At 38.6% G+C, this 24735-nt stretch overlaps 2 protein-coding genes and 1 long non-coding RNA gene across 3 annotated transcripts in view; 1 reads left to right on the top strand and 2 right to left on the bottom strand.

Moving 5' to 3' along the window:
- Window positions 1-24735, top strand: part of LOC117995282 (homeobox protein caupolican-like) — a 360854-nt gene that overhangs the window by 200056 nt on the left and 136063 nt on the right. The gene's annotated exons all lie outside the window — the stretch shown is intronic.
- LOC117995283 (uncharacterized) lies at window positions 923-4564 on the bottom strand. Its single transcript, XM_034983270.2, has 2 exons — window positions 2629-4564; window positions 923-2543 (listed from the first exon to the last, which is right to left on the bottom strand). Exons 1-2 carry the CDS (start codon window positions 2778-2780, stop codon window positions 923-925), a joined length of 1773 nt encoding a protein of 590 aa, XP_034839161.2. The 5' UTR covers window positions 2781-4564.
- On the bottom strand, window positions 16767-17864 carry LOC138404491 (uncharacterized). Its single transcript, XR_011238417.1, has 2 exons — window positions 17539-17864; window positions 16767-17075 (listed from the first exon to the last, which is right to left on the bottom strand). It is a non-coding gene; the product is annotated as an uncharacterized lncRNA (long non-coding RNA).

Raw genomic sequence — 24735 nt, 5'->3', positions numbered from 1 at the left:
CTTCAGATGAAATCACTCGAAGGGAACTATACCTCTAGTGAAGGAACTTTAAATACCCCACAAGGTAGTAGTGATAAATATATAAAAAAAATTAAGAACAAAATTGACTGGGAAAAATGGACCCCTTATTAGAAATTAATAATATATATTATGATCCAAAACACCCTGCTGGCTTTAGTAGCATTGATAAATTATCAAAGACCATGAAAGGTAAAATGACTAAAATGGATGTAAAGAAATGGTTGCAATCACAAGAAACTTACACTCTACATAAACCTGTTCACAGAAAGTTTTCTCGAAACAAATACATATTATCAAATCTAAATGAATTATGGCAAGCTGATCTTAGTGACATGAGAACTTATTCGAAATATAATGATGGTTTGAACTATATATTGTGTGTTATTGATGTCTTTAGTAAATATGCTTATGCTAGGTCGATGAAAAAGAAAAATTCTGAAACAATAATTGAATGTTTTGAAAGTATATTTAATGAATCTAGTGCGACTCCAACACACATACAATCTGATAAAGGTACTGAGTTTGTTTCTAAAGATGTAAAAAAATATTTTAAAAGTAAAAATATAAATTATTACACTACAAATAATCCTGATATAAAAGCAAGTATTGTAGAAAGGTTTCAAAGAACTCTAAAATCTAAAATGTGGCGCTATTTCACATATAAAAATACATATAAATACATAGATATTTTACAAGACTTGATATATTCGTATAACCATAGTTTTCATTCTAGTATTAAGATGAGTCCTTGTGATGTTAGTTCTAACAATATAATGACTGTTTGGAGAAATTTATACGATAGAAAAGCAACTAATAAACCATCATCACAAAATTCACTACCCAAATTTCATGTTGGTGATAATGTAAGAATTTCAAAATACAAACACATCTTTCAAAAGGGTTATGAATCTAACTGGAGTGATGAAATATTTATTTCATCATCTTTTGTTAGTGGGTTTGGGCGTTTTTGAAAACTATTTTTTCTGCATATTAGTTTTATGCCCTCACAGAGCCGTTCCATAAATACTTTAGAACAATCTGGACCGCTGTATGTTTCATATTTTGAAAGGCTATCATCATATGAACATTTAATATAATATCCAAAACTATACACTTCGTGTTTCTGAATGTTCTCAGTAAAAGGTTTAGAGGGATCGTTTGAGCATGAATTTATTGGGTTTAAAAACGCTTCGAAATCAGCATATATTACAAATGGTACTCTTAACTTTTTATTAAACTTATCAAACTTTATTTTATTGTTTGATGATGGCTGTCCAAACCAATTTTTTTTAGATAGTTCACTGTTTGGTAATTCTGTTATGATATGAACGCAATCATTTTGTTGGTGGTTTTCTAATCTCTCATGTGTAGGAAAATGTAGTAGGCATCCATCACATAAATAAATCGCGTGTTCTTGATTTGAAATTTGCTTGCTTATTAATCGTGACATATTTTTAATATAGCAATAATGAGAGTTAGTTTTATTTGAAATTAATAATAAATTAACGTGAGTACTATTTCGAGATTTTGTAAAGTAGAGGGGACCTACAACACTATGATTTTTCTTTTCTTTGTTATATTCTAAACCAAAAACATTCACACTGATATTGTTTTGCTTTTCCACTTTAGGTATATCCGTTAACTTGACTGGAAATGATATGCCATCAAACTTAAGTTTATCAGAATGCATACTGTATGACGAGACTCTATCGGTTTTGCTACTAACAGGATACAAAGCAGAAAGTAATGCCCATTTAAAACACATATAATCAACATTTTTAACATTTATCACTGCTTTTTTTGCTCTAATATCTTGAGGTAAATCAATGTATGATGTACCACGAAGAGGATTAAATTTATTTACATTCACATGTAAGCATTTTATGTTTGTTAAGCTCCAACCACTATCTTTTCTCTCAAAAGAACTAATTTTATTTTTGAAAGTGTCACATAATGATGACAGGAAAATATTTAGATCGTCTCCACGGAAAACTATATAATTTGATGTTTGAAAGTCAAACGAGTTTGTTAATTCTTTGGTTTGTTGTATAAAATCGGCGTGTAAAATGAAGTTTACCTTAAAAACAGTATGTTCTTTTATCGACTCTTGGATAAGGAATAAAATATCATTTTTTATTGAATTCAAAAATGATTCAGGGGTCTTAAAAATGGATAAATCATCATTTTTACTATTTATCATGTAAGTTATTATTCTTTGTCCAAAAGCTGAATCAATTACTGAAACATTTGACAATGATGGATGTGACTTTAAATGATTATTTTTATGCAAATTACTTTTTAAATGATTAGAAAAATACCTTTTGTTAACAAAAATTTTACAAATATCACACTTCACTTTATTACCTTCTGAATATTCAGCTGGTGTAGTAGAGTTGATAGGGTGTTGAATAGCTGAAGTTGAGGCTCCTTCATTATATTTCACTCTTTTCACAGAGTTATTTACTGTGGAATCATTGGACCGCTTTAAAGCTCCGCCAGTTTGAAGTTTTTGTTCAGTTGGGCTAGAAATAAAAATAGAAGCATATAAAAACAATCAATAATACACACATCATGTAATTTAAAAAACAATAATGTTCAAATACTTACATGATTGAATCAATTTCTTCACAAATATTATACAATTCACTGTCATATGCTGAATCCAATAAATCGCAATAATCCAAAGCTTCAGCTAGTTCTTGATCACTAATTGACGTGTTGAAACATGTGCTAACACAGACTTCACTTGTTTCTTCCATTGTTGAGACTTGTATGTTAAGTGTACCAGAAGGCTTACTGACATTACTTTACGATTTACAGTGTGTTTTTATACAAGCAGTTAAGTGTTATTACTGTTATTTTACGTCGAACCATTTTCACTAATTGAATTATGGTGAAGTTTTTGTATGATGTAGTTAACTAATGATAGATTAAGATATTAATTATTATATGAGTATTTTTTACAGCCCTCTGTTTCTGCAATTTCTTTTGTTATATTATAAATCATCTCATTTGTATAGCCAAGAATTTTACTTGTTTTTTGAGTATAATATTTAATCTTTACACTTGCATGTTTCCAGTGTTGAGACGGAGGTATTTTGGTTAGTTTTTTTAAGTCATACACCTCTAATTTAATTAAATGTGTGGCTGTCGCACCATCGTTGGAGTTCGTAGAAATATAAGATACACCATCATCTTTTTTAGCTCGAGCTACTGTTGAACTATTAGATTTGTTTTTATTTTTTGACGGCAATTCAAAAAATTTGTCTATATTTTCACATGTCCTTTTCATTTTCTTTGGTGGTATTTCATGATCTATAATCAAATCCTGTGTTCCCTCTTCTGCCAAATTCATAGGAAAGTAATATTGTTTAAATGTATTATTTTCTTGACTGTTACAAGGAGAGTATGATATATTCTGCAACAATAAAAATAGACTATCAAACTGATATCAAAAATATTTATATTAATTTAAAGATAGCTAAATGAAAATAAATTACACACTCACCTCCATTGTTTATCACACAACACTTATTTATCACACACTCCTAATAAAAACTTGTGTAAACACAATATAGATTTGAAGTCAAACTGTAATGCTGTTCAGTAGAACGAGCTAGTAAGTATGGCAGAATTAATGATTTATTTTGAGCTTATATAGTAAAACCAATGGTATTATCATTAGTAATTAGCGATAACAACTAGTTAAACAGAATGTTATCGTTAAGTAAGTTAAGCAATCAGTATTTGAAAAATGTGGTTAGTGATTGTGACAATCGAACAAAGCCAAAACTGAGGTGATAAGCTAACTACCTAGATAACGATGTATTGTTGGAATTTTCTAATGATGGGCCTATAGAATTCCAAATACCTGCAATGAGTAATGACTACCAAGGTTTGACTCATATGATGATCTATTTAAAAGTTAAGATATTCTTTATTTAAAACTTAAAGTGTGTATCACAGATGCGAAGAAATATCCAATAACTCGAGCGGAAGTTAAAGTTTTAACAATTCCTTCTGGGGTTCAGGGTAAAACGCTCGATAATATTTTTCTTGGTCAAGTTCCTAAAAGATGTATTGTCGGATTTGTTAACAATGCAGCATTTAATGGAACTCTTACGAAAAATCCATTCAACTTTGAAAATTATCATATGAATACATTTAGTTTATATATTGATGGTCAACAAATACCTTCAAAAGCTTTGCAGCCATCATTCGATAATAATACTTTCAGTTCAGCCTATCATACGTTATTCTCAGGGACGGGAATCCATTTTTTAAATGAAGGGAACGGAATATCTAGGGAACAATATGCAAAAGGCTATTGTCTCTTAGCATTTGATTTAACTCCTGATTTATCAGCTCACTCTAGTCATTGGAATCTTATAAAGCACGGTAGTGTTAGGCTAGAAGTTCGATTTGATACAGCTATCCCTGAAACCATTAACTGTATCGTATACGCAGAGTTTGATAATGTTATTGAAATTGATAAAAATCGTAATGTAAGCGTGGACTATAGCAGTTAAGAAACCTAGTTTTGTAAATAGATTATGTTATAATTTACATTAATATTGAGGTTTGTAATAAAACACTGATAAAAGAAATATTTTTTATTTTATTTTAAGTTATCAACCATTATTTATAATATGATGTGTAGTGAAAGCCAGTGGTTAAGACGTCCACCTCCTAATCGGAGGTCAAGGGTTCGATCCCGGGCATGCACCTGTAACTTTTCAGAGTCATGTGCGTTTTAAGTAATTAAATAAGTGTGTGAAGTCTACCAATCCGCACTTGGCCAGCGTGGTAGACTATGACCAAAAACCCTTTTCATTCGGAGAGGAGACCCGTGCTCTGTAGTGAGCCGGCGATGGGTTGATGATGATGATGATATATAATATATCTGAAATAACATGGTCTTACTTTCCATTCCTTTATGATCCTCTGCAACGGTAAGATCAGTAGTATTGAAGTAATATGAATACAATTGAGATAAAGACATATTTAAGAAGAATCCACCCAAGTCTTCAAGACAATGTGTATGCTGCTAACCGATTACCGATTTATGTTGGAACACCAGCCTATTTAATCAGCAATTTAGACCCCGATTACAAACCAGGGTCCCATTGGATAGCCATGTATATAGATATAAATGGTGTTGGACAATATTTTGATTCATTTGGACGACCACCAATTAAATATCATAAGCAGTTCCTGGAAAGAAATACAAGAATGTGGCATTTCAATACAAGGAGGATTCAAAATGATTATACAGCAGTTTGCGGCGAATATTGTATAATGTATTTGTATTTCATGTTTACGGGCTACTATACAAGTTCAGATTTTTTAGATTTATTCAATAAAAATACGCTAGAGAATGATATGTTCTTGTTAGAATTATTTAAATCAATATTTGGAAGCCAATAAACAGTACTTATGAGAGAGAGATAAGACTTTCCTTTGTAATTCCTTTGAAATGAAGCAGCGAGTGTGGGAACAATAGAGGGTGATTAGTAGGTCATTAGCAAGTAGATAACGAACTAGGGATTAATTTTGACGAAAAGCTAACTTTTAAACGGTTAGAGATATGAACGCAAACGATTCAGCGCACCCCAAAACCTTTTTTTTTTTTTTTTTTTTTTAGATTTCGAAGTTGACCGACCGGCGGAGGGGGCCGAGGTTGGGAGGGGGCCCAGGAGGTGGGCCAGAACCGGCGAATCCCCTACTACTCTTGTCACCCGCTTGTTATTGGGTGTTTGTTTTTGTGTCACTTCCTGACTGGCTCCCGAGTCCCGGCTGAGACGCTCGTTTCAAAAACACCCAAAAATGCGAAATTGCCTCAAATTGCTCGTTATTAACGATGACAGATGCGTAGGCGCCAGCCCCGGATCCCTAACAATGCTAGCTCATTAACAAAAACCGTCCAAGTGCGAGTCGGACTCGCGCACCGAGGGTTCCGTATACTACAGTCGTATTTTTTTCGGCCTTTTGCACGATAAATAAAAAGTATTAGGTATCTATGTACAAGGAAATCCCTTTCATATTATGATACCCCACTTGGTATTGTTATCTTAGTTTGAAAGTTGGAAATAGATAGGTACCTACTTATTTCATCCTTTTTTTTCTCTCGTGAGGATAATCCATCATGGATACCACCGGCCACGGGGGTGCACAGTGCACAGTGGTCATGTCGGACTCTTGACACGCACTTGGCCACTTGACAGCTCTTTATCAATTACCCACCTCCAAATCACGTTCTCACCACGTTTAGGGGTTCGCACCTGCCTAACCTGCCGTATCTAAGTTCTCGCTTTTCGTACATCTACCATGTAGATAGCATGGGTGGGAAAGAGACAGAAAAACACCGTCATATTTTGACATCTCCGAACAATTTTGACAGATTTACGCACAACTCGCGTTAAGAGTGCTCTCCATGGTCGTTCGATCGTCGGTCTCCATCGAGAGCACGGATCCCTTCTGAAAATGAGAAGGGCTTAGGCCACAGTCTACCACGCTGACCGAGTATGCAGATTAGCAGATTTCACAAACCTTTCGGAACTCTAAAGCATGCCGGTTTCCTCACGATGTTTTCCTTCTCAGAATGTTAAAAATGCTCGGGTTCGAACCCGTGATTTACCGAATAAGAGGCGGATGCTAAGTATCACGGCTCCGAACATAGCCAGGTGAAAAGTTACAGTCAGGCCTGCAAGTCCTGCGGGCCCTGGGGCCTGTGTGCTGGCGCCACAGCGAGTGTACCTAGCTAGGCCATAAACTAGTGGACCGCCCGCAGTTCGCCCGTCGTGCAATGTGCCGTGCGTCGTGAGGGGCGATATTTTACATTATTATTTTTATTTTCACCCAAAATACATTACCTACGCTTTATTTCTAGTACTGTAGGGTTCCGCAGAGCTTTTTGACAAGTCAACGATCACGGTCCTACTCATGTGCTGCAGGGCCGAGTCAGAGAGGGACGAAGAGCAAATCTACACATTAAAATAAAAATTGAAGTGCCTGCTTGTAATGTCAAAATAACAGCTTTTTACTAAATGAAAAGCCTCAATCTGTTACATCAGCGTCGATTCTGATGTCTTTCTCTAAACTTTTAAGAGTATCGACTGCATCTTTTTCTTTTTGATACTTAATGCTAAAAAAGGACAGAAAATGAATTTTACATTAAAGACAATAAATTTTAGTGCTACTTCCTACACTATGCTCAAGACTGGCACTTAGACAGTTTTAAATTAGATTAAGTTTGTGTCCTTTTCTTATTATACATTGGTAAGAGATGACTCTAAAATTTTTATTGCCATCAGAATCTCTGCAGGAGTGTCTACTTAATAAATAAAATATTTTATATTTTGTTGTTCGTTGGCAATAGAAATAATTTATAGGTACGCGACAAGTTGAAATGGTAATCGGGGAGGAAAGCCCCGCACCCCCGCACATCCCGCGCGCACATCAGGTGTGGACGAGCGTGGGTGACGTGCGGGTGTGCGGGGCGTCCCCCCGTCACCCCCGCACATCCCGCGCGCACATCAGGTGTGGACGAGCGTGAGTGACGTGCGGGTGTGCGGGGCGTCCCCCCGTCACCCCCGCACATCCCGCGCGCACATCAGGTGTGGACGAGCGTGGGTGACGTGCGGGTGTGCGGGGCGTCCCCCCGTCACCCCCGCACATCCCGCGCGCACATCAGGTGTGGACGAGCGTGGGTGACGTGCGGGTGTGCGGGGCGTCCCCCCGTCACCCCCGCACATCCCGCGCGCACATCAGGTGTGGACGAGCGTGGGTGACGTGCGGGTGTGCGGGGCGTCCCCCCGTCACCCCCGCACATCCTGCGCGCACATCAGGTGTGGACGAGCGTGGGTGACGTGCGGGTGTGCGGGGCGTCCCCCCGTCACCCCCGCACATCCCGCGCGCACATCAGGTGTGGACGAGCGTGGGTGACGTGCGGGTGTGCGGGGCGTCCCCCCGTCACCCCCGCACATCCCGCGCGCACATCAGGTGTGGACGAGCGTGGGTGACGTGCGGGTGTGCGGGGCGTCCCCCCGTCACCCCCGCACATCCCGCGCGCACATCAGGTGTGGACGAGCGTGGGTGACGTGCGGGTGTGCGGGGCGTCCCCCCGTCACCCCCGCACATCCCGCGCGCACATCAGGTGTGGACGAGCGTGGGTGACGTGCGGGTGTGCGGGGCGTCCCCCCGTCACCCCCGCACATCCCGCGCGCACATCAGGTGTGGACGAGCGTGGGTGACGTGCGGGTGTGCGGGGCGTCCCCCCGTCACCCCCGCACATTGTACCGGGTGTAAAAAAAAAATGATAATGAGAGAAATGATGGAAATGAAACGGCATAAATAGCACACGGTAGAATTTTAATAATATAAAAATGATAGTAGGTACAGAAAACTACCGCGGCTTAGCTCGTAGGTCGGCACACAAAATTTGTAGGGTCGTGGTGTTACGTTGATTTCGGCCTTTGCCCTAGCGGCAGTAATGTGTACTCCCCTCGTGTTGTCGGCCTCGTAGATGGTGTGAGGCCGGGAGTTCGGTGTCAGCAGATGTTGCCGTGGGTACCCGACGGTGCTGACTAGATGATGGAGGTTTCTGATGGGGGTTAAACCCGCCTTTAAGTCCAGACCACGCTTTCAAATCCAAACGTAGCTCCTGGAATTGATAACCAATGTGGGTTATCCTCTGGTCATATAAATTTCCGTTCTGGAATCGAACCCGGGCCCGTGTCGAACACAGAAGGTAGGTACTTGACATGGTAGAATTGCCGGTGTGGCGATATCAGAACGGAGATTACAATTATTTGGCTAAATATATGGCTGAAGGCCCAAAATATTAAAAAGAATTAAATTATTCACAAAAATATAAAAAAGAGGGTTGTCAAAATAATTTTACAATGATGATGCAATGTAGATTGAAAATTACTAATGAATTGGTAAATACACTACGTTATTTGTTAATACAACGGTTCAAATTAACTACTAGGGCTATGATTGTCAAAATAAAATAATTAGAATTAAAATTAACTAAGTAGGAAACTGGCGGTTGCAAAGAATGTATCGAAAGTTATTACATTATTAGTTTATCTACTGTTTGCTGGATAGCTATGGCAAACTTATGGAGAGACTCCTTCTTAACAGAATAGAGGAGCTTTTGCCAGACCACGGCGGTCTCTCTGACAATCAGTATGGTTTTAGGCAGGGCCGATCCACACTGATGGCTATAAAAAAAGTGGTCCAGACTGCCATGGTGGCAAGACAGGGCACGCTTAAAACGAGAAAGCTCTGTGCTCTGATTTGTCTAGATGTGAGGAATGCTTTTAACTCTGCGTCCTGGCGAGAGATCCTTTTGGAAATGCGTAAGAGAGGCTTCCCAGGCTACATCCATAACCTGATAAGTAGCTACCTAAAAGACAGATCTATAAAAGTTAAAGACTGTAACGGCGTTGAAGACCTGATCAAAGTCAGCAGTGGAGTACCACAGGGATCAATACTGGGCCCAACTCTTTGGAACATCTTGTACGATGGCGTCTTCAAGCTGAAACAAGAGGAGGGCATCCAACTGGTGGGCTTTGCTGATGATTTGGCTCTCGTAGTGGTGGCAAAAACTGAGGCTTCCCTTATGATCCGGGCAAATAGGGCGCTCGAGCGAATAAGTAGCTGGATGCAAAGAAAGCAGTTGGCGCTTGCACCAGAAAAAACGGAGGCGATTGTATTCAGTGGAAGGCGGAGACTAGACCCTATAGGATTCAAAATTCAAGGTGCGATTGTAACTCCGAAGGAACACGTGAAGTATCTGGGAGTATGGCTCGACAAAAGCCTCAACTTCAAGAAACACATTGAGGAGGTAGCTAGTAAAACCCAGAAGCTCACGGAAGGCCTGTACAGACTAATGCCAACAAAAGGAGGTCCTAGAGCTAGCAAGAGGAGGGTGCTGGCATCAGTGGCACACTCCGTTATTCTATACGGGGCACCAATCTTTGAAGGGGCTATGAAAGTGGAACTTTACCGCAAAAAGCTGGAAGCTGTTCAAAGGCGATTGGCAATAGGCATCTGCGGAGCATATAGAACAGTTTCCACTGAAGCCGTTCTGGTAATAGCAGGGCTGGTTCCTATAGCCAAGCTAGCCAGGGAGCGGGCGAAGCTATTCGAAAGCAGGGAACAGACACCTGCAGAAGTTCGGGAGAATACCCTGACGGAGTGGGAAAGTGAATGGACAGGATTAGGAAAGGGGACCTGGACAAGGGAACTGGTTACAGACCTAAAAAAGTGGCACAAGAGGAAGTATGGAGAGGTAGACCGGTGGCTAACGCAGGCACTCAGCGGTCACGGGGTGTTTAACACCTACCTCTTCGCAATTGGAAAAGCGCCGAGCGAAGACTGCTACTTCTGCGGAGAGGAAGACACCCCGAGACACGCAATCTTTGAATGTCCCGGTTGTGCCGACCTAAGGACAGAAGCGCTAGGATCGACCGACGCGGAGGGTGTGAACGCCCGTAACCTTATATCGCGGATGCTGTCGAGCGAAGATGCCTGGCAACGATATAGCAAAATGCTGAGGGCTATAATGATAAGAAGAGAGCAGAGGGAAAAAGAAGAAAAGAGGAAGATAGAAATTTAGGAGGTCAGCACGAAGTAATGCTTACGCAGTTCCGTGCTCACCTTGGTAGGCATGGGGAGGTTATTTTAGTCCGTGCGAGTCGGACACACCCTGCCAGCAGGCAGAAGTCCGTAGGGATTTTTTCCTCCCCCGAAAAAAAAAAAAAAAAAAAAAAAAAAAAAAAAAAAAGTTTATCTACTTGTTTTAGGTACCATTCAAAAACTTACCCTTTTACGGGAGCACTTTTAGATTAATTACGTTTTATTTTTAAAGAAAAATCAATTTTATTTTAAATTAAGGAACAATGTAAATAGACAACAACTTCGGCTCGCCACCAGGGCGAGCTCTCAACCGAGAAAAAGTTCAAAGGCCTCTTTCAAAGGCTTCTTTTGACAGCTAGCGTTTGGAAATGGGTATTGCCATTTCGCAACAACTACTTTTAATAAGAATGCAAATTAATTAAAAAAATATACTTAATTACGTTTAAAAATAAGATTTATAATAATAGATAGGATAAAATAATAATATAAGTAATAATTCATGTAACGCTTCGTTACATTACCCCCCTTCGCACGCAAGGATTTTATTTTAAAATAAAATCCGAACCTACAAGTTAAATTTACTTCCCTGCACCAACAATTGTCCTGATATTAAAATAATGGCTTATGACTTTGTTGCGAAGAAAGCAAAAGTACTCTCAATAAGGCCTGGAGTTAATGTAACTAACAAGTATAGCTGTACAATACAATAATATTACACTTGTAATATAATACGTAACATAAAATACAATAATACATTACAATACTCAGACAATATTTGTGTATAGATATACATATAAATAGTACCATATAAGTAATATAATAATTATGTTAGATAAACAAAAAAATGTATTTAGTGTAATCAAACCATTAAGGAAAATTTAGAGAGCCGTGCATTTGAAGGGTAAAACAACTACAGTGATATGAAATGACTAATATTACTAGCTACTGTATAACATATACTTAGGCTAGCTCTTCTGAGTATGTATTTTTAAATCTTTTATGTGCCAAGTGCCCAAGTTATTGCCCGCCATATCTTCTAGAACGTATACAAGTGGTGAGCGTTTCGCAATAACTCTGCATTGTACATATTTCGGGGCCAATTTCTTACTAAAGTACTTGTCTTTATCGGAGAGGACGTAAGTTCGTTTATAAACAATGTCTCCGACGTTAAACTCGAATGGCTTACGTCTTAGATTATAATGCGCCGTATTTTTTGCGTGGGAATGGTACAACGACTTCTGAACATTATTGAAGATTTCACTCATGCAACCGCGGTTTTCCGCATATAAATCCCTGGGCAGAAATAAAACTTCGTCCTCTAGGTCATTATCGAGGTAGTGTGAGCCACAAATTACCACTTCCCGGCCGAAAACAAGAAAAGATGGTGTAAATCCTGTTACCTCGTTGACCGAGTTATTGATGGCGAATTGTACTGCTGGGATAAAGGTATCCCAAGACCGATGATCCTGGTCGACAAAAGTAGAAATACAAGTAATAATTGTTTTGTTATACCTTTCCACAGTATTAACCTGGGGGGTATATTTTGGTGTAAAAAATACGTTTGGGACATTATATTTTTTGAAAAGGTTGTTGGTTGCATTACTAATAAACTGAGATCCATTGTCCAGAAAAATGGTCTGGCTTACGCCATGTACCAGAAATATTTGTTCTTCCAAAATCTTTACTATTATATCGGAAGTTGCTTTTTTAATAGGAAATATATGACAAAATTTAGAAAAACAACATGTTATTACTAAAATGTAAGAATTTTGTTTACGTGTTACTGGAAGAGGACCCATCAGATCTATGGATATCATTTGATATGGCCGAGAGCACTGCTTAGGCCGACCCATCTCTCCGAGTGTAGGATGATTTTGGGCCTTGTACTGCAAACAGATGGAACATGAACCTACATAACTCGCTACATCCCGGTACATACCTGGCCAAAAATATCTGAGTGAAATGCGACGGTACGTTTTAAAAATGCCCAGATGACCAGCCGTTGGTTTATTGTGGTTTTCGGCAATTACTTTTTCTCGGAGATCAGAAGGGACCACTTCTTTCCACGAAAATTCGTCGGTAAGTTGGCATTTATTCTTAGTTAAGCGAAAAAGACAATCGTTTTTAACTTGATAATTTGGGCAATTTTGTGGTTTTGTGAGGCAATTATTGTAAATATTTTTATACCAATCGTCACTAGTAGTCGCGACGGAGTTGGCAGTGATGATGGCAGAGACAGCTACAGCGCGAGATAGCGCATCTGGGATTACGTTGTCGACACCGCGACGGTGTTTTATTTCGAAATTGAATGCTGACAAACGTAAACCCCATCGTGCAAGCCTACCCGTTGGATTGTTCAACGAAAGAAACCATTTTAACGCGCTATGATCTGTGTAAACGGTGAAGGTTTTCCCGTTTTCCACATAGCAACGCCAATGTTCCAAAGCAGTCAGAACAGCTAAGGTTTCTCGTTCTGTAATACTGTAGTTTTTCTCAGCTGATGTCAAGGATCTACTCATATAAGCGACAGGATGTTCTAAGCCGTCTATGTTCTGCGTGAGCATAGCGCCTACTCCATAGTTGCTGGCATCCGTATGAATTTCGAATGGCAGATCGTAATTAGGACAAGAAAGAACTGGAGCCGAAACTAAGCATTCTTTCAGCTTCTTAAAAGCAGCGTCAGCTTCCTCAGACCATTGAAAAGGTGGAGCGCTCTTTTTATTGGAGGTCATTTTATTGAGAGGCCCTGCAATGGTGCTAAAATTTGGAACGAATCGACGATACCAGGTAGCAGTGCCTAAAAATCGCTTAAGCTCCTTACGAGTAGTAGGAGTAGCGTAATTAAGAATGGCTTCTACTTTATCTGGGTCGGTCCGTAATCCGTTCGCATCAACTACATAACCTAGATATTTGAGCTGACTGCGGAAAAACTCGCATTTTTCCAAGTTTAACGTCAAGTTCGCTTTATGCAACTTTTCCAGGACTCGAAGTAAAAGAGTGACATGCTCCTCGAAGGTGCTGCTGACGATGATGATGTCATCTAGATAAGCAAAGATGCGATGATCAACATCACCTAATAGTGCGTCAACTAAACGTTGTTGTGTGGCGGGAGCATTTGTTAGGCCAAACGGAGTAGTCTTGAACCTGAGCGTACCTCGACCTGGAACGTAAAATGCTGTCTTGTCTCTGTCTTCCTTGGCTATAGGAATTTGCCAAAAAGCTTTGGACAAATCTAAACTAGTTAGGAATCGAGCATCACGTAAATTATCTAAAATTTCCGAGATGTAAGGCAAGTTATAGGCGTCTCGTTTCGTGACAGAATTAAGTTTTCTGCTATCAAGGCAGAAACGAGGCTGACCATTCTTTTTAGTTACCAGTAGAACCGGGGACTGCCAAGCACTCTCACAGGGTTCCACGACATCTAATTTTAACATTTCATCGACTTGTTCAACAAGTATTCGTTGTTTTTCAGGAGAAAGTCTATAGTACCTCTGCCTAATCGGCGGAGAATCTCCGGTGTCGATTCTGTGGGTGATAAGATGGGTTCGACCTAACCCTTTATGTTCAAATGAAATATCACGGAATTGTTTAATAACATTGTCCGCTTTAGCTTTTTGAGTTGTGTCCAAATTGTCGTAAGAATATATTAACGTGTTTGTATGATTGTTGTCATTCAAATCCTTTGATGGCTCAGCTGTTAATGAAATTGAACCTAAATATTTTGGGCATAATTGAAAGGCTCGCCAAAAATCGATACCTAAAATAAGTGATAACTTAATGCCTGGAACAACAAGTGCTTTAATAATATGAAACTGGCCCTCAAAATGTATGGGTAGGTTCATATACCCTATACTACCAAGAGTTTGACCCCCGGCAGCGACAATGGACATTTCATTATATTCAATTAATCTAAGGCCACGACTCATTAAAACCTCATGAGCACCATTACCTATAATAGTGATGGTTGCTCCCGAGTCTAAGAGACCTGAGACTTCTACATCATTAATTTTAATATTTAAATAAGGTCTAGTATCATCTATTGGTTTATTAGGCCGAATTGTTGCAATTTTATAACACATGAAAAATTTACGTATCGTCTCCAACCATTCCTCCCATTCTTTCTGTTCGAGGTGACCTTTACTTGGAGGTGGATTACAACAATTCTGCCGACCTAGTTTTTTGAGTTGCAATTTGGACAGTCTGGGATTTTAACATTCTTGTATCCGCATCTGAAGCAAATAATCTCTGTACTTTTACAGTCTCGGAAATGATGAGAATTATTTCGGCATCTCTGACAATAGGGTGGTTTATTGATATTAGTGGAGTTAGTGTTGTTAATTGCATGCAAATATTTTTGATTGACATAGTTGTTAGTAGTATTAGTTTTAGGGTTGGTGGTTTGTTTGTCATTAAAATTCTTATGGAAATTCGGCCTATAATTACTGTTTTTGTTGCCAGTATTCGGTTCTTCTTTGTATGAGAACTCCGGTGCAAAAGTCTCTGATGTCGCGGCCGTAGGTGTGTGATATTGAGACAAACGTGACTGAAAGTTTTCGTAATTTTTACACAATGTACGTAATTCTTCAACGGAAACAATGTTTGTTGCAGAGGCCAGTGTACTCGCATAACGAGGATGAATATTGTGCAACACTATCTCGAGCTTGTCCTCCTCTGGCAAGGGCTTTGACAATCGTGCAAACATGCTTGCTAAGATTGATAGGTAAATGGTGATGTTCTCGCTCTTAGCTTGAGTTCTAGCACGAATATCCGATAATAGGCGGTAGTCGTAATCAATTATGTCAAAATCCTGCTTTAAGAGAACGGTGAGCTCTTCCCAAGTTGAAACCTGCTCCTGAACACCGCGATACCAGTGTAGGGCATCATCCACAAAAATCTCGGTAGCATAAGCCAAAAGCTTGGTACCTGATATATTGCGGGCCAAACTAAACTCATTTGCTCTTTGGATGAACGAACGAACGCATGTTTTACCATTAAATTTTAATTTGTCTACTTCGGATGAAATTTTGGTGCCGCCTTCACATGTGACGTTTACATTTACCGAAGATGATGGTGTTGCGGGTTCTGAACTCGGACCAGCTACTGCAAGTGGGTCAATACTCTTTGGCTTTAAATTTAAAAGTTTTTCATAAAGCTCCTTGAACAATACGTTGCATTGTATATGGTTATCCAAAAGCTGCCTGTCTGGTTCTATCCTGTTAAGCCTATGATATAGGTGATGTAATAAATTTTCGTAACGAGCAAGTGTATTTTTATCTGGAACATCACCTGTAAACGCTGTGTTAATCTTATCCAGCAGTTCTAAACAGCTGGATAGGTCTTCAGCAGGTTCCAAATGAGAACATAAAATGTCCTCAGAAAAGTGCAATTGACTCAGTTTATTAATTTGTTTCCTAAGCTCTGCCACCGTGGCACTAGGAGTTTCCCCTCTAACTGCAACCTCGTACTCCAATTCCGACTTTTGTAATGAGAAGTACTTGATTGGGTACGGCATGGTATTTTTTTTTTTTTTTTTAAATCAGAAAAACCAATGAAAAAAAATTATCCTGAATAAGTGTATAAAAATGTTACAAGACAAACCGCAACACGGGAAAAACCTTGTTGCCGGGTGGGTTTTTTTTTTTTTTTTTTTTTGAGTGGTACCAAAAACAAAATATTAAGAAAAAATACTCCGTTCTGTTACAATCAGCTTAACAGAACGCTTTGGTTTGATGACAAAACAATGAAATATGAATGGCAAAATAAAGGTGAATTAATCAACAATAAAATTAAATTTGCAACTGGTGTGAACGCAGCTTTATAATGGCAAAAAAAATACAATACAAAGTTTCCACAAAAAATCTACTAATAAAAATAATATGGAAAAAAGGAACAAACAATATAATTGTGTGAAATTGCTGCTTTCATCTCAGTTACTGCAAACCAAAAAAAATAAAAGCGTTTTACAAAACAAGCACGCACCGTACAAAACTATCACTATACCACTAAGGAAAAGCAGAAATCAACCACGTGAAGGCGCCAGTGTACCGGGTGTAAAAAAAATGATAATGAGAGAAATGATGGAAATGAAACGGCATAAATAGCACACGGTAGAATTTTAATAATATAAAAATGATAGTAGGTACAGAAAACTACCGCGGCTTAGCTCGTAGGTCGGCACACAAAATTTGTAGGGTCGTGGTGTTACGTTGATTTCGGCCTTTGCCCTAGCGGCAGTAATGTGTACTCCCCTCGTGTTGTCGGCCTCGTAGATGGTGTGAGGCCGGGAGTTCGGTGTCAGCAGATGTTGCCGTGGGTACCCGACGGTGCTGACTAGATGATGGAGGTTTCTGATGGGGGTTAAACCCGCCTTTAAGTCCAGACCACGCTTTCAAATCCAAACGTAGCTCCTGGAATTGATAACCAATGTGGGTTATCCTCTGGTCATATAAATTTCCGTTCTGGAATCGAACCCGGGCCCGTGTCGAACACAGAAGGTAGGTACTTGACATGGTAGAATTGCCGGTGTGGCGATATCAGAACGGAGATTACAATTATTTGGCTAAATATATGGCTGAAGGCCCAAAATATTAAAAAGAATTAAATTATTCACAAAAATATAAAAAAGAGGGTTGTCAAAATAATTTTACAATGATGATGCAATGTAGATTGAAAATTACTAATGAATTGGTAAATACACTACGTTATTTGTTAATACAACGGTTCAAATTAACTACTAGGGCTATGATTGTCAAAATAAAATAATTAGAATTAAAATTAACTAAGTAGGAAACTGGCGGTTGCAAAGAATGTATCGAAAGTTATTACATTATTAGTTTATCTACTTGTTTTAGGTACCATTCAAAAACTTACCCTTTTACGGGAGCACTTTTAGATTAATTACGTTTTATTTTTAAAGAAAAATCAATTTTATTTTAAATTAAGGAACAATGTAAATAGACAACAACTTCGGCTCGCCACCAGAGCGAGCTCTCAACCGAGAAAAAGTTCAAAGGCCTCTTTCAAAGGCTTCTTTTGACAGCTAGCGTTTGGAAATGGGTATTGCCATTTCGCAACAACTACTTTTAATAAGAATGCAAATTAATTAAAAAAATATACTTAATTACGTTTAAAAATAAGATTTATAATAATAGATAGGATAAAATAATAATATAAGTAATAATTCATGTAACGCTTCGTTACAAAATCCCGCGCGCACATCAGGTGTGGACGAGCGTGGGTGACGTGCGGGTGTGCGGGGCGTCCCCCCGTCACCCCCGCACATCCCGCGCGCACATCAGGTGTGGACGAGCGTGGGTGACGTGCGGGTGTGCGGGGCGTCCCCCCGTCACCCCCGCACATCCCGCGCGCACATCAGGTGTGGACGAGCGTGGGTGACGTGCGGGTGTGCGGGGCGTCCCCCCGTCACCCCCGCACATCCCGCGCGCACATCAGGTGTGGACGAGCGTGGGTGACGTGCGGGTGTGCGGGGCGTCCCCCCGTCCCCCCTCCCTCGCCTCATAGGTACCTTGATTACCATCTCAACCTGTTGGAGACTATATACACATAATGTGATGTGATGTGTGAAAATTTCTACTCTTTACCTATTATGGTTCACGAGATAGATGGATTGGTACAGCCCGCTGACAAACAGACGGACGGACGGACAGCGGAGGCATAGAGGCCCGCTGGAACCCTTTGGTACGGAACCCTAAAAATAAAAATAAAACATGCTGTACTGCCGTGTAAAAATCCATGGGGTAGATTCCTAAAAAATTGCCTACGGAACCTTCTGTGCGCGAGTCAAACACGACCTTGGTCTGTTTTTAATTCTAAATAGGAAGGTGTAAGTTAATGTATGATAATTTATACTTTTGTTGAATGTAATTTATTGCTGTAGGTACATAGGTACATACCCCGACTCTACCTACCTACACACCTATTCATATGTGTAAATAATTACAATTTAGTAGGTAGATTATTTTATTCGGAAAATGGGCGTAAAATTTAACGAAATTTCTTTTTAGGGTCCCGTACCTCGTTTATTAGAAGGTCTAATCCCCCATATTTATCCTGGCCCAATCCCCTAATATTGACCATGGTCCAGTCTCTTAATATGGATTTTGGTGCAATCCCCCAATATTGATTTTGGAGTAATCCTCCGATATGGACCCTGGTCCGATCCCCCAACATGGCCCCTGGTCCAATCCTCTAATATGGACTCTAGTGCTATACTTAACACTAAAAGTGTTAAAACTTATGCCATAGGTAATAATACCTATGAAAGCTTTTGGGGTTGGTACAATTTATTTGCCTTTTGCATACCTATAGTAACTAGGCAATAAGCTTGGCAGCCAAGTCGAAATCGAGCGCAAACATGATGTTGGAGTAGGTAGGTACTTAGGTACATTTTCCAGAAAATAGGTAGGTATACCTATCTACCATAGATTTTAAGATAATTTGGCTGTTGGTACCTACTCATCATAAATTTAGAATAAGACCACCTATATTATAACCCAGCTATAAATGTAAAATAAAGATTCGATAAACACCTACCTAGGTACCTACGGTGATACCTATTGAGTGCGGTATGGCGCACTTGACCAGAGTGGTAGGTTATGGCCTTTATTCTGAGAGGAGACGCGTTCTTAGTAGTGAGCCGGCGATGGCATGATGATGATCCTAATAGGTAATTACCTTTACAAAACTAACACTCATACCTATAGGTAAGTAGGTACCTACCTACCTAAGCTACAAACAACGTAAAAACTATGATTTCCTATACTAAGTCATATTTACGAATGAAAAGCGACATAGCTTTGTAGATAAGTGGTAGGTACCTAGGTATACCTACTTATCTCGACCCTTACCTACCTAATATTTTTGACCAGTTTTGCAGAGGAACAACAACTAGTCTAATTCAACCAGCCACCACATTTTTATTTACAGTCAAATCATAAACAATCTAGTATGGAATGTACCTACCTACCTATGCATTTTTTTTTTTCTTCGGGGTAGGAAAAAATCCCTACGGAGTACGGACTTCTGCCTGCTGGCAGGACGTGTCCGACTCGCACGGACTAAAATAACCTCCCCATGTCTACCAAGGTGAGCACGGAACTGCGTAAGCACTAAGTACTTACTTCGTGCTGACCTCCTAAATTTCTAACTTCTTCTTTTCTTCTTTTTCCCGCTCTTCTCTTCTTATCATTATAGCCCGCAGCATTCGGCTATATCGTTGCCAGGCTCGCTCGACAGCATGCGCGCTATAAGGTTGCGGGCATTCACACTAGAGGTGTCAAAAAATAATGTACCTAATAAATTTATTAAATATATAAATGTATTCAAGATATTCGTTTTTAGATTAAAACAAAATTTAATACAATATATAATAAGTAGTGAAAATTTGAGAAAATCCTTCCTAAAAAATAACTCAGGCGTTCGATCTTTGATACGCCGCGCGCGGCGCGACCGAGCGACGATATTAGAATAAAATATATTAGGTAGGTACAGCTGAATACAAATATCGTCGCGATTCGACGGTGAATAATTATTACATCGAATTTTCGTATTGGCCTGTTACATGTTGACTGTGATGATACGAGTATGCGGCTAGTATTTTTATCATTTTGTTTGTTTCGTAATAAATTTTGAATGCAGTTTTATTTATTTGTGAACTTGAGTGTCGATAAATATTTAATGCGAATAATTGTAATGTAGATTAGGCAAAATAATGTAGATTAGGTACATTTTTGTGTTGTGATAGATTTGTGTCGCGCGTTAATAATACCTATTATAGTAGATTTGTTCTTTTTGGAAATACTTGCGTCATTTTATAAATCGTATGAGAAAATGTTTTTCAAAGTGTAGGTATTATCATACATTTAAGTATTATAGGTAATAGGTTAGGTACGTGAAGTGGTATTGTTCTTTTTAGAAATCATCATCATCATTTTATAATTCGTATGATAATAAATATGTAGAAATGTATGATAATAAATATAGTAGTTACCTACTAAAAATATTTTTTTATAGGTAACTAGGTAAACTTACCTACCTATTGTATTGTAGGTATCTACTTGACATTGCTTTATCGTTCTACTTGTTTTTATTTTTACATACATAGGTAGGTACTAGGTACTGTATTCCGCGACAGGTTGAGATGGCAATCGGGGTATGAGGCGGGGGTGACACCCCGCACACCCGCACGTCACCCTCGCTCGCCCGCACTGGGTTAGCACAGGGGCCGTGCGGGTGTGCGGGGCATTCCCTCCCCGATTGCCATTTCGACCTGTCGCGAAGATATGGATTGGGTACCTATTAAGAGTAAAATTTAAAATTTAAATCAATCGAGTTAAATACAAGCTATACCCTAGTTCTCGACCTTATTGACGGTTATGAGAAAGTTGTTCTTTGTCATATTCTTGTTCAGTAGGTATCATTCATAGATTGTTAAAATGTTGTTCCCTATGTCAATAAGGTCGGAAATCGCTTGCACCCATTTATCTGCTTGCGCGTCATGGTGAAATCGGTGCAAACAAATCTCGACCTTATTGACGGTTATGAGAAAGTTGTTTTTTGTCATATTCTTGCTCAGTATAATTCATAGATTGCTAAAATGCTGTTTTCTGACGTATGTCAATAAGGTCGAAAATCGATTGCACCCATTTTTCTGCTTGCGCCTCACGGTTCAAGCAATTTTTTTTTTGTAACAAAATAATGTAACGTTAATAATTATTAAATATTTGTCTGTAACACGTGATAATATTGTGATACACACATGAACCTGTATTTGACACCTCTAATTCACACCCTCCGCGTCTGTCGATCCTAGCGCTTTTGACCTTAGATCGTCACAACCAGGACACCTACCTATGCATGTAAACATTTAAAAAATGTATACTTAGTAAGTAGATAGAGATCTATCTCTATATATCAGCCGGTTCTCTATTCCAGCTCTTAATATTTGCTAACACCCTGTAAGTAATTTGTCCATCTACTGGGGAACGTCCAGTTACTGGAGCCTTTTTTAAATATTTTTCATGGTGACTGATTAATCGTACCTACCTATTCAAATTATCTGTTCATAGGTAGGTATAATGAAGGAAAGAACGTGTGAATGAGTATGTAGGATGGCCGTAACGGCGCATGGTTTATTTATAAAAGAATCGATTTGATAAGTTCCGATACCTTTATTAAATACTTACCTACTTCTTGGTTTGGCAACTTTCTTTACTCTACCTATGTAATTCTTGATTCAAGAAGCAAGTTCAATGACCTTACATCTATTCATTAGGTACGAGCGAGTCTCCATAATCGATTTATAATTCAATAGGTGTTGCTGCGATCGTTATTCATGGAGGCCTCCGCAAATATAAACACAGGTAACAAAAACACCGACATAGGTATAAGAGCGCGCTGTAAATCTGACAAGGCGAAACAACTTGTCGCCGACCGGTCGGTTTTTTGCCTATAAAGATTTGTTTTGTCGCCGGCTCGAACCAGCGAGCGTCTCTCTCCAAATCCCATAAACATGAACTCGACTTTTTCCCCCACTTATTGAGGCGGCTACTTTTGAAAAGGCGGGGCTTAGTTCGAGTGGGGATACGACGCCCAATCGTGTCCAGCGTTTCCAGATCGTTTTGTGGGAAGGATAGAAAAGCTGGATTTTGACTGGCCGAAATTTTCTCGCCCCGCCCCGTGGGTGGGGCGAAAATTGCTCTCTCCTACGTCGGTGGGGCGTCGGCATCGGGTCGCGCGCCAGTCTGTGTTGAGATTCCGGAGTGTGAGGACGTCATGCGAGCATGCTCGCTCGGGAGGATCTCTGACGCGCAGGATGGGCGGGCAAGCTCCGCCACCGCGCATACAAACAACTGTGATAGATTAACTTAACTAATTAATTATAATAAATACCTAAATAGTAAACATTAGTTAGCCCGTCCGTGTAAGACTTTGAGAGACAGTGTGTTTTGTGAAGCCGCCCCTATTATAAGCAGAACATCCTTCTCTACATCTATAAGATAGCTTCGAGGTGCCATTTCCTTCGAGTCATGGATTTATTGACTCAAGTGTAATCGCTCGAGGCGATACGTACTAAATGGTTATCGTTATTTTGGAGGCACAGATTCTACACATAATAAATCAAACACTGTTCAAGTTTACATAACACTCTATTAGGCTCGTATCAAACAGTTATATCCATGTTATATCGCTCAATTTCACATTTTTCACCCTTCCTTGCTCTCCCGTTCCGTCCGACGCCGCCAAAACTGCCGTCACACGTCAACTGTCTCGTGACAGCCGACAGCCATTGCTGTGTTGCCAACAGTCGTCCATCCTGCTCCAGATATGTCCTCATTTCTGGCCGCTCGGCCTTCCAACCGTGGGTAATGGCCTCATACCCATAACTCAATACGAGCAACAAAGAATACCTTAACAGTCCTATATTATAACTAATATGATTAGTATAATAATTCCCCTAACAGATCAAAGCCAACATGGTTAGATTTAACAAGTGCACAAAACAAGTGCCAATGAGACCTACAAAATACTAGTATTAATATTAACTATACATTGCGATCAGCATTGTTAACTCTAGTTCTTATGGATGCATAAAAAATCACACTAAGATCATTAAATAGTAATAAGTCTGATAATAATAATAAGACTGATATTAAGAAAATTCTATGATCTAGTTATTGTTAATACTACATTTACACAACCAGTTCACAATTATATAATCAAACTTTGAAATCAACACAATGTATATTAATACCCAATACAAAGAAATTATACTGAAATCAATAATTTAATTTTTAAATATTATTATGAACTCAATATTCTTCAAGTTTGTATTTAGTAATAAGTGAGTCAATATTTGTATGCAAATGTTTCGATACAAATTATGTTTATTTTTATTTTTATTTATTGGACACACAAAACAGATTATGACAATAATTGATAAAGTAATACAAGCCATGAATAAAACTAGTCACTCTCCAAAAAAAAGTGTGTACAAATGCAGTTATTAGTAATGGACGTGTACGAAGTTAGTAACGGACACACTATTAAACAATACCTGTACTATAATAAAAGAACATAGAACTGTGAATTATAAAACATCTTTGGTAACTTGCATTTAAAGCAAATAAAATATGATTGATGATTGATTAATTGAATACTAAATAAAATAACCTTAAACAAACCAACAACGAAAAAGGAAGAAAAAAAAATGGACAATGAGTTTCTAAATTACTTAAATTCTGGGTGCTAAGTACTCTAAACCCTATCACTATCAATTTTAAATTAAAGTAAGTTAATTAGTTCTTTCCTTCTTACTACTATAGTGAAATGAATTCTTATCCTATATAATACTTTATTGTTACACAAATTACAGTATTTTCAATAGTATAAACATTTTAAGAGATAGGGATAACAGTTGTTTGGTCCCATTGACTATTATTAACACTTCATACAAAATTAATCACAAAGATCCACTATAAATAAAATAAAGCCACCGATGCCTAAAATAAGTTGTACACTCGTGTTATAGGCATCAGTGCTCTCCCCTTACAGACTAGAATATTAAAACCAATAAAGGAATGAAAAATATTATACAAAACAAAAACATTTCTGACATTAGGTTACAACAATATGAAGTAATATATATACTAATGAGCCTAACTAGTTTTGTAGAATTAATAATCTCATTAAACTTAAAAATAAATTAAAAGAATATCTTATAAGCCAATGTTGTTATACAATTGATGAATATTTGATATGAGTCGATCTTGGTTATAATGTATTGGTAGTGTTTCATGAATTTAGAATTTGACTATCGTGGATTGACATTTAATTAATCTCATGTGGATAGTACCTACCGATTGACACTGTTAATGATGCATTACATTTAAAAAAAAATGATATTACAATATAAGTACATAACGTAAAAATAAAGATAATATTATGCAAATTATTAATTGCATGTATGTAGTATTATATTAAGCAACATCAGTAAGTATATGAATAATGATTGTAAAATAGTTTTGCACGCCAGAGAGGTAAAGTATG

Source organism: Maniola hyperantus, chromosome Z (assembly GCF_902806685.2).
Source record: "Maniola hyperantus chromosome Z, iAphHyp1.2, whole genome shotgun sequence".
Taxonomy (NCBI): domain Eukaryota; kingdom Metazoa; phylum Arthropoda; class Insecta; order Lepidoptera; family Nymphalidae; genus Maniola; species Maniola hyperantus.
The sequence above is the reverse complement of the archived record's forward strand: the minus strand, read 5'-3'. Positions and strand labels throughout refer to the sequence as shown.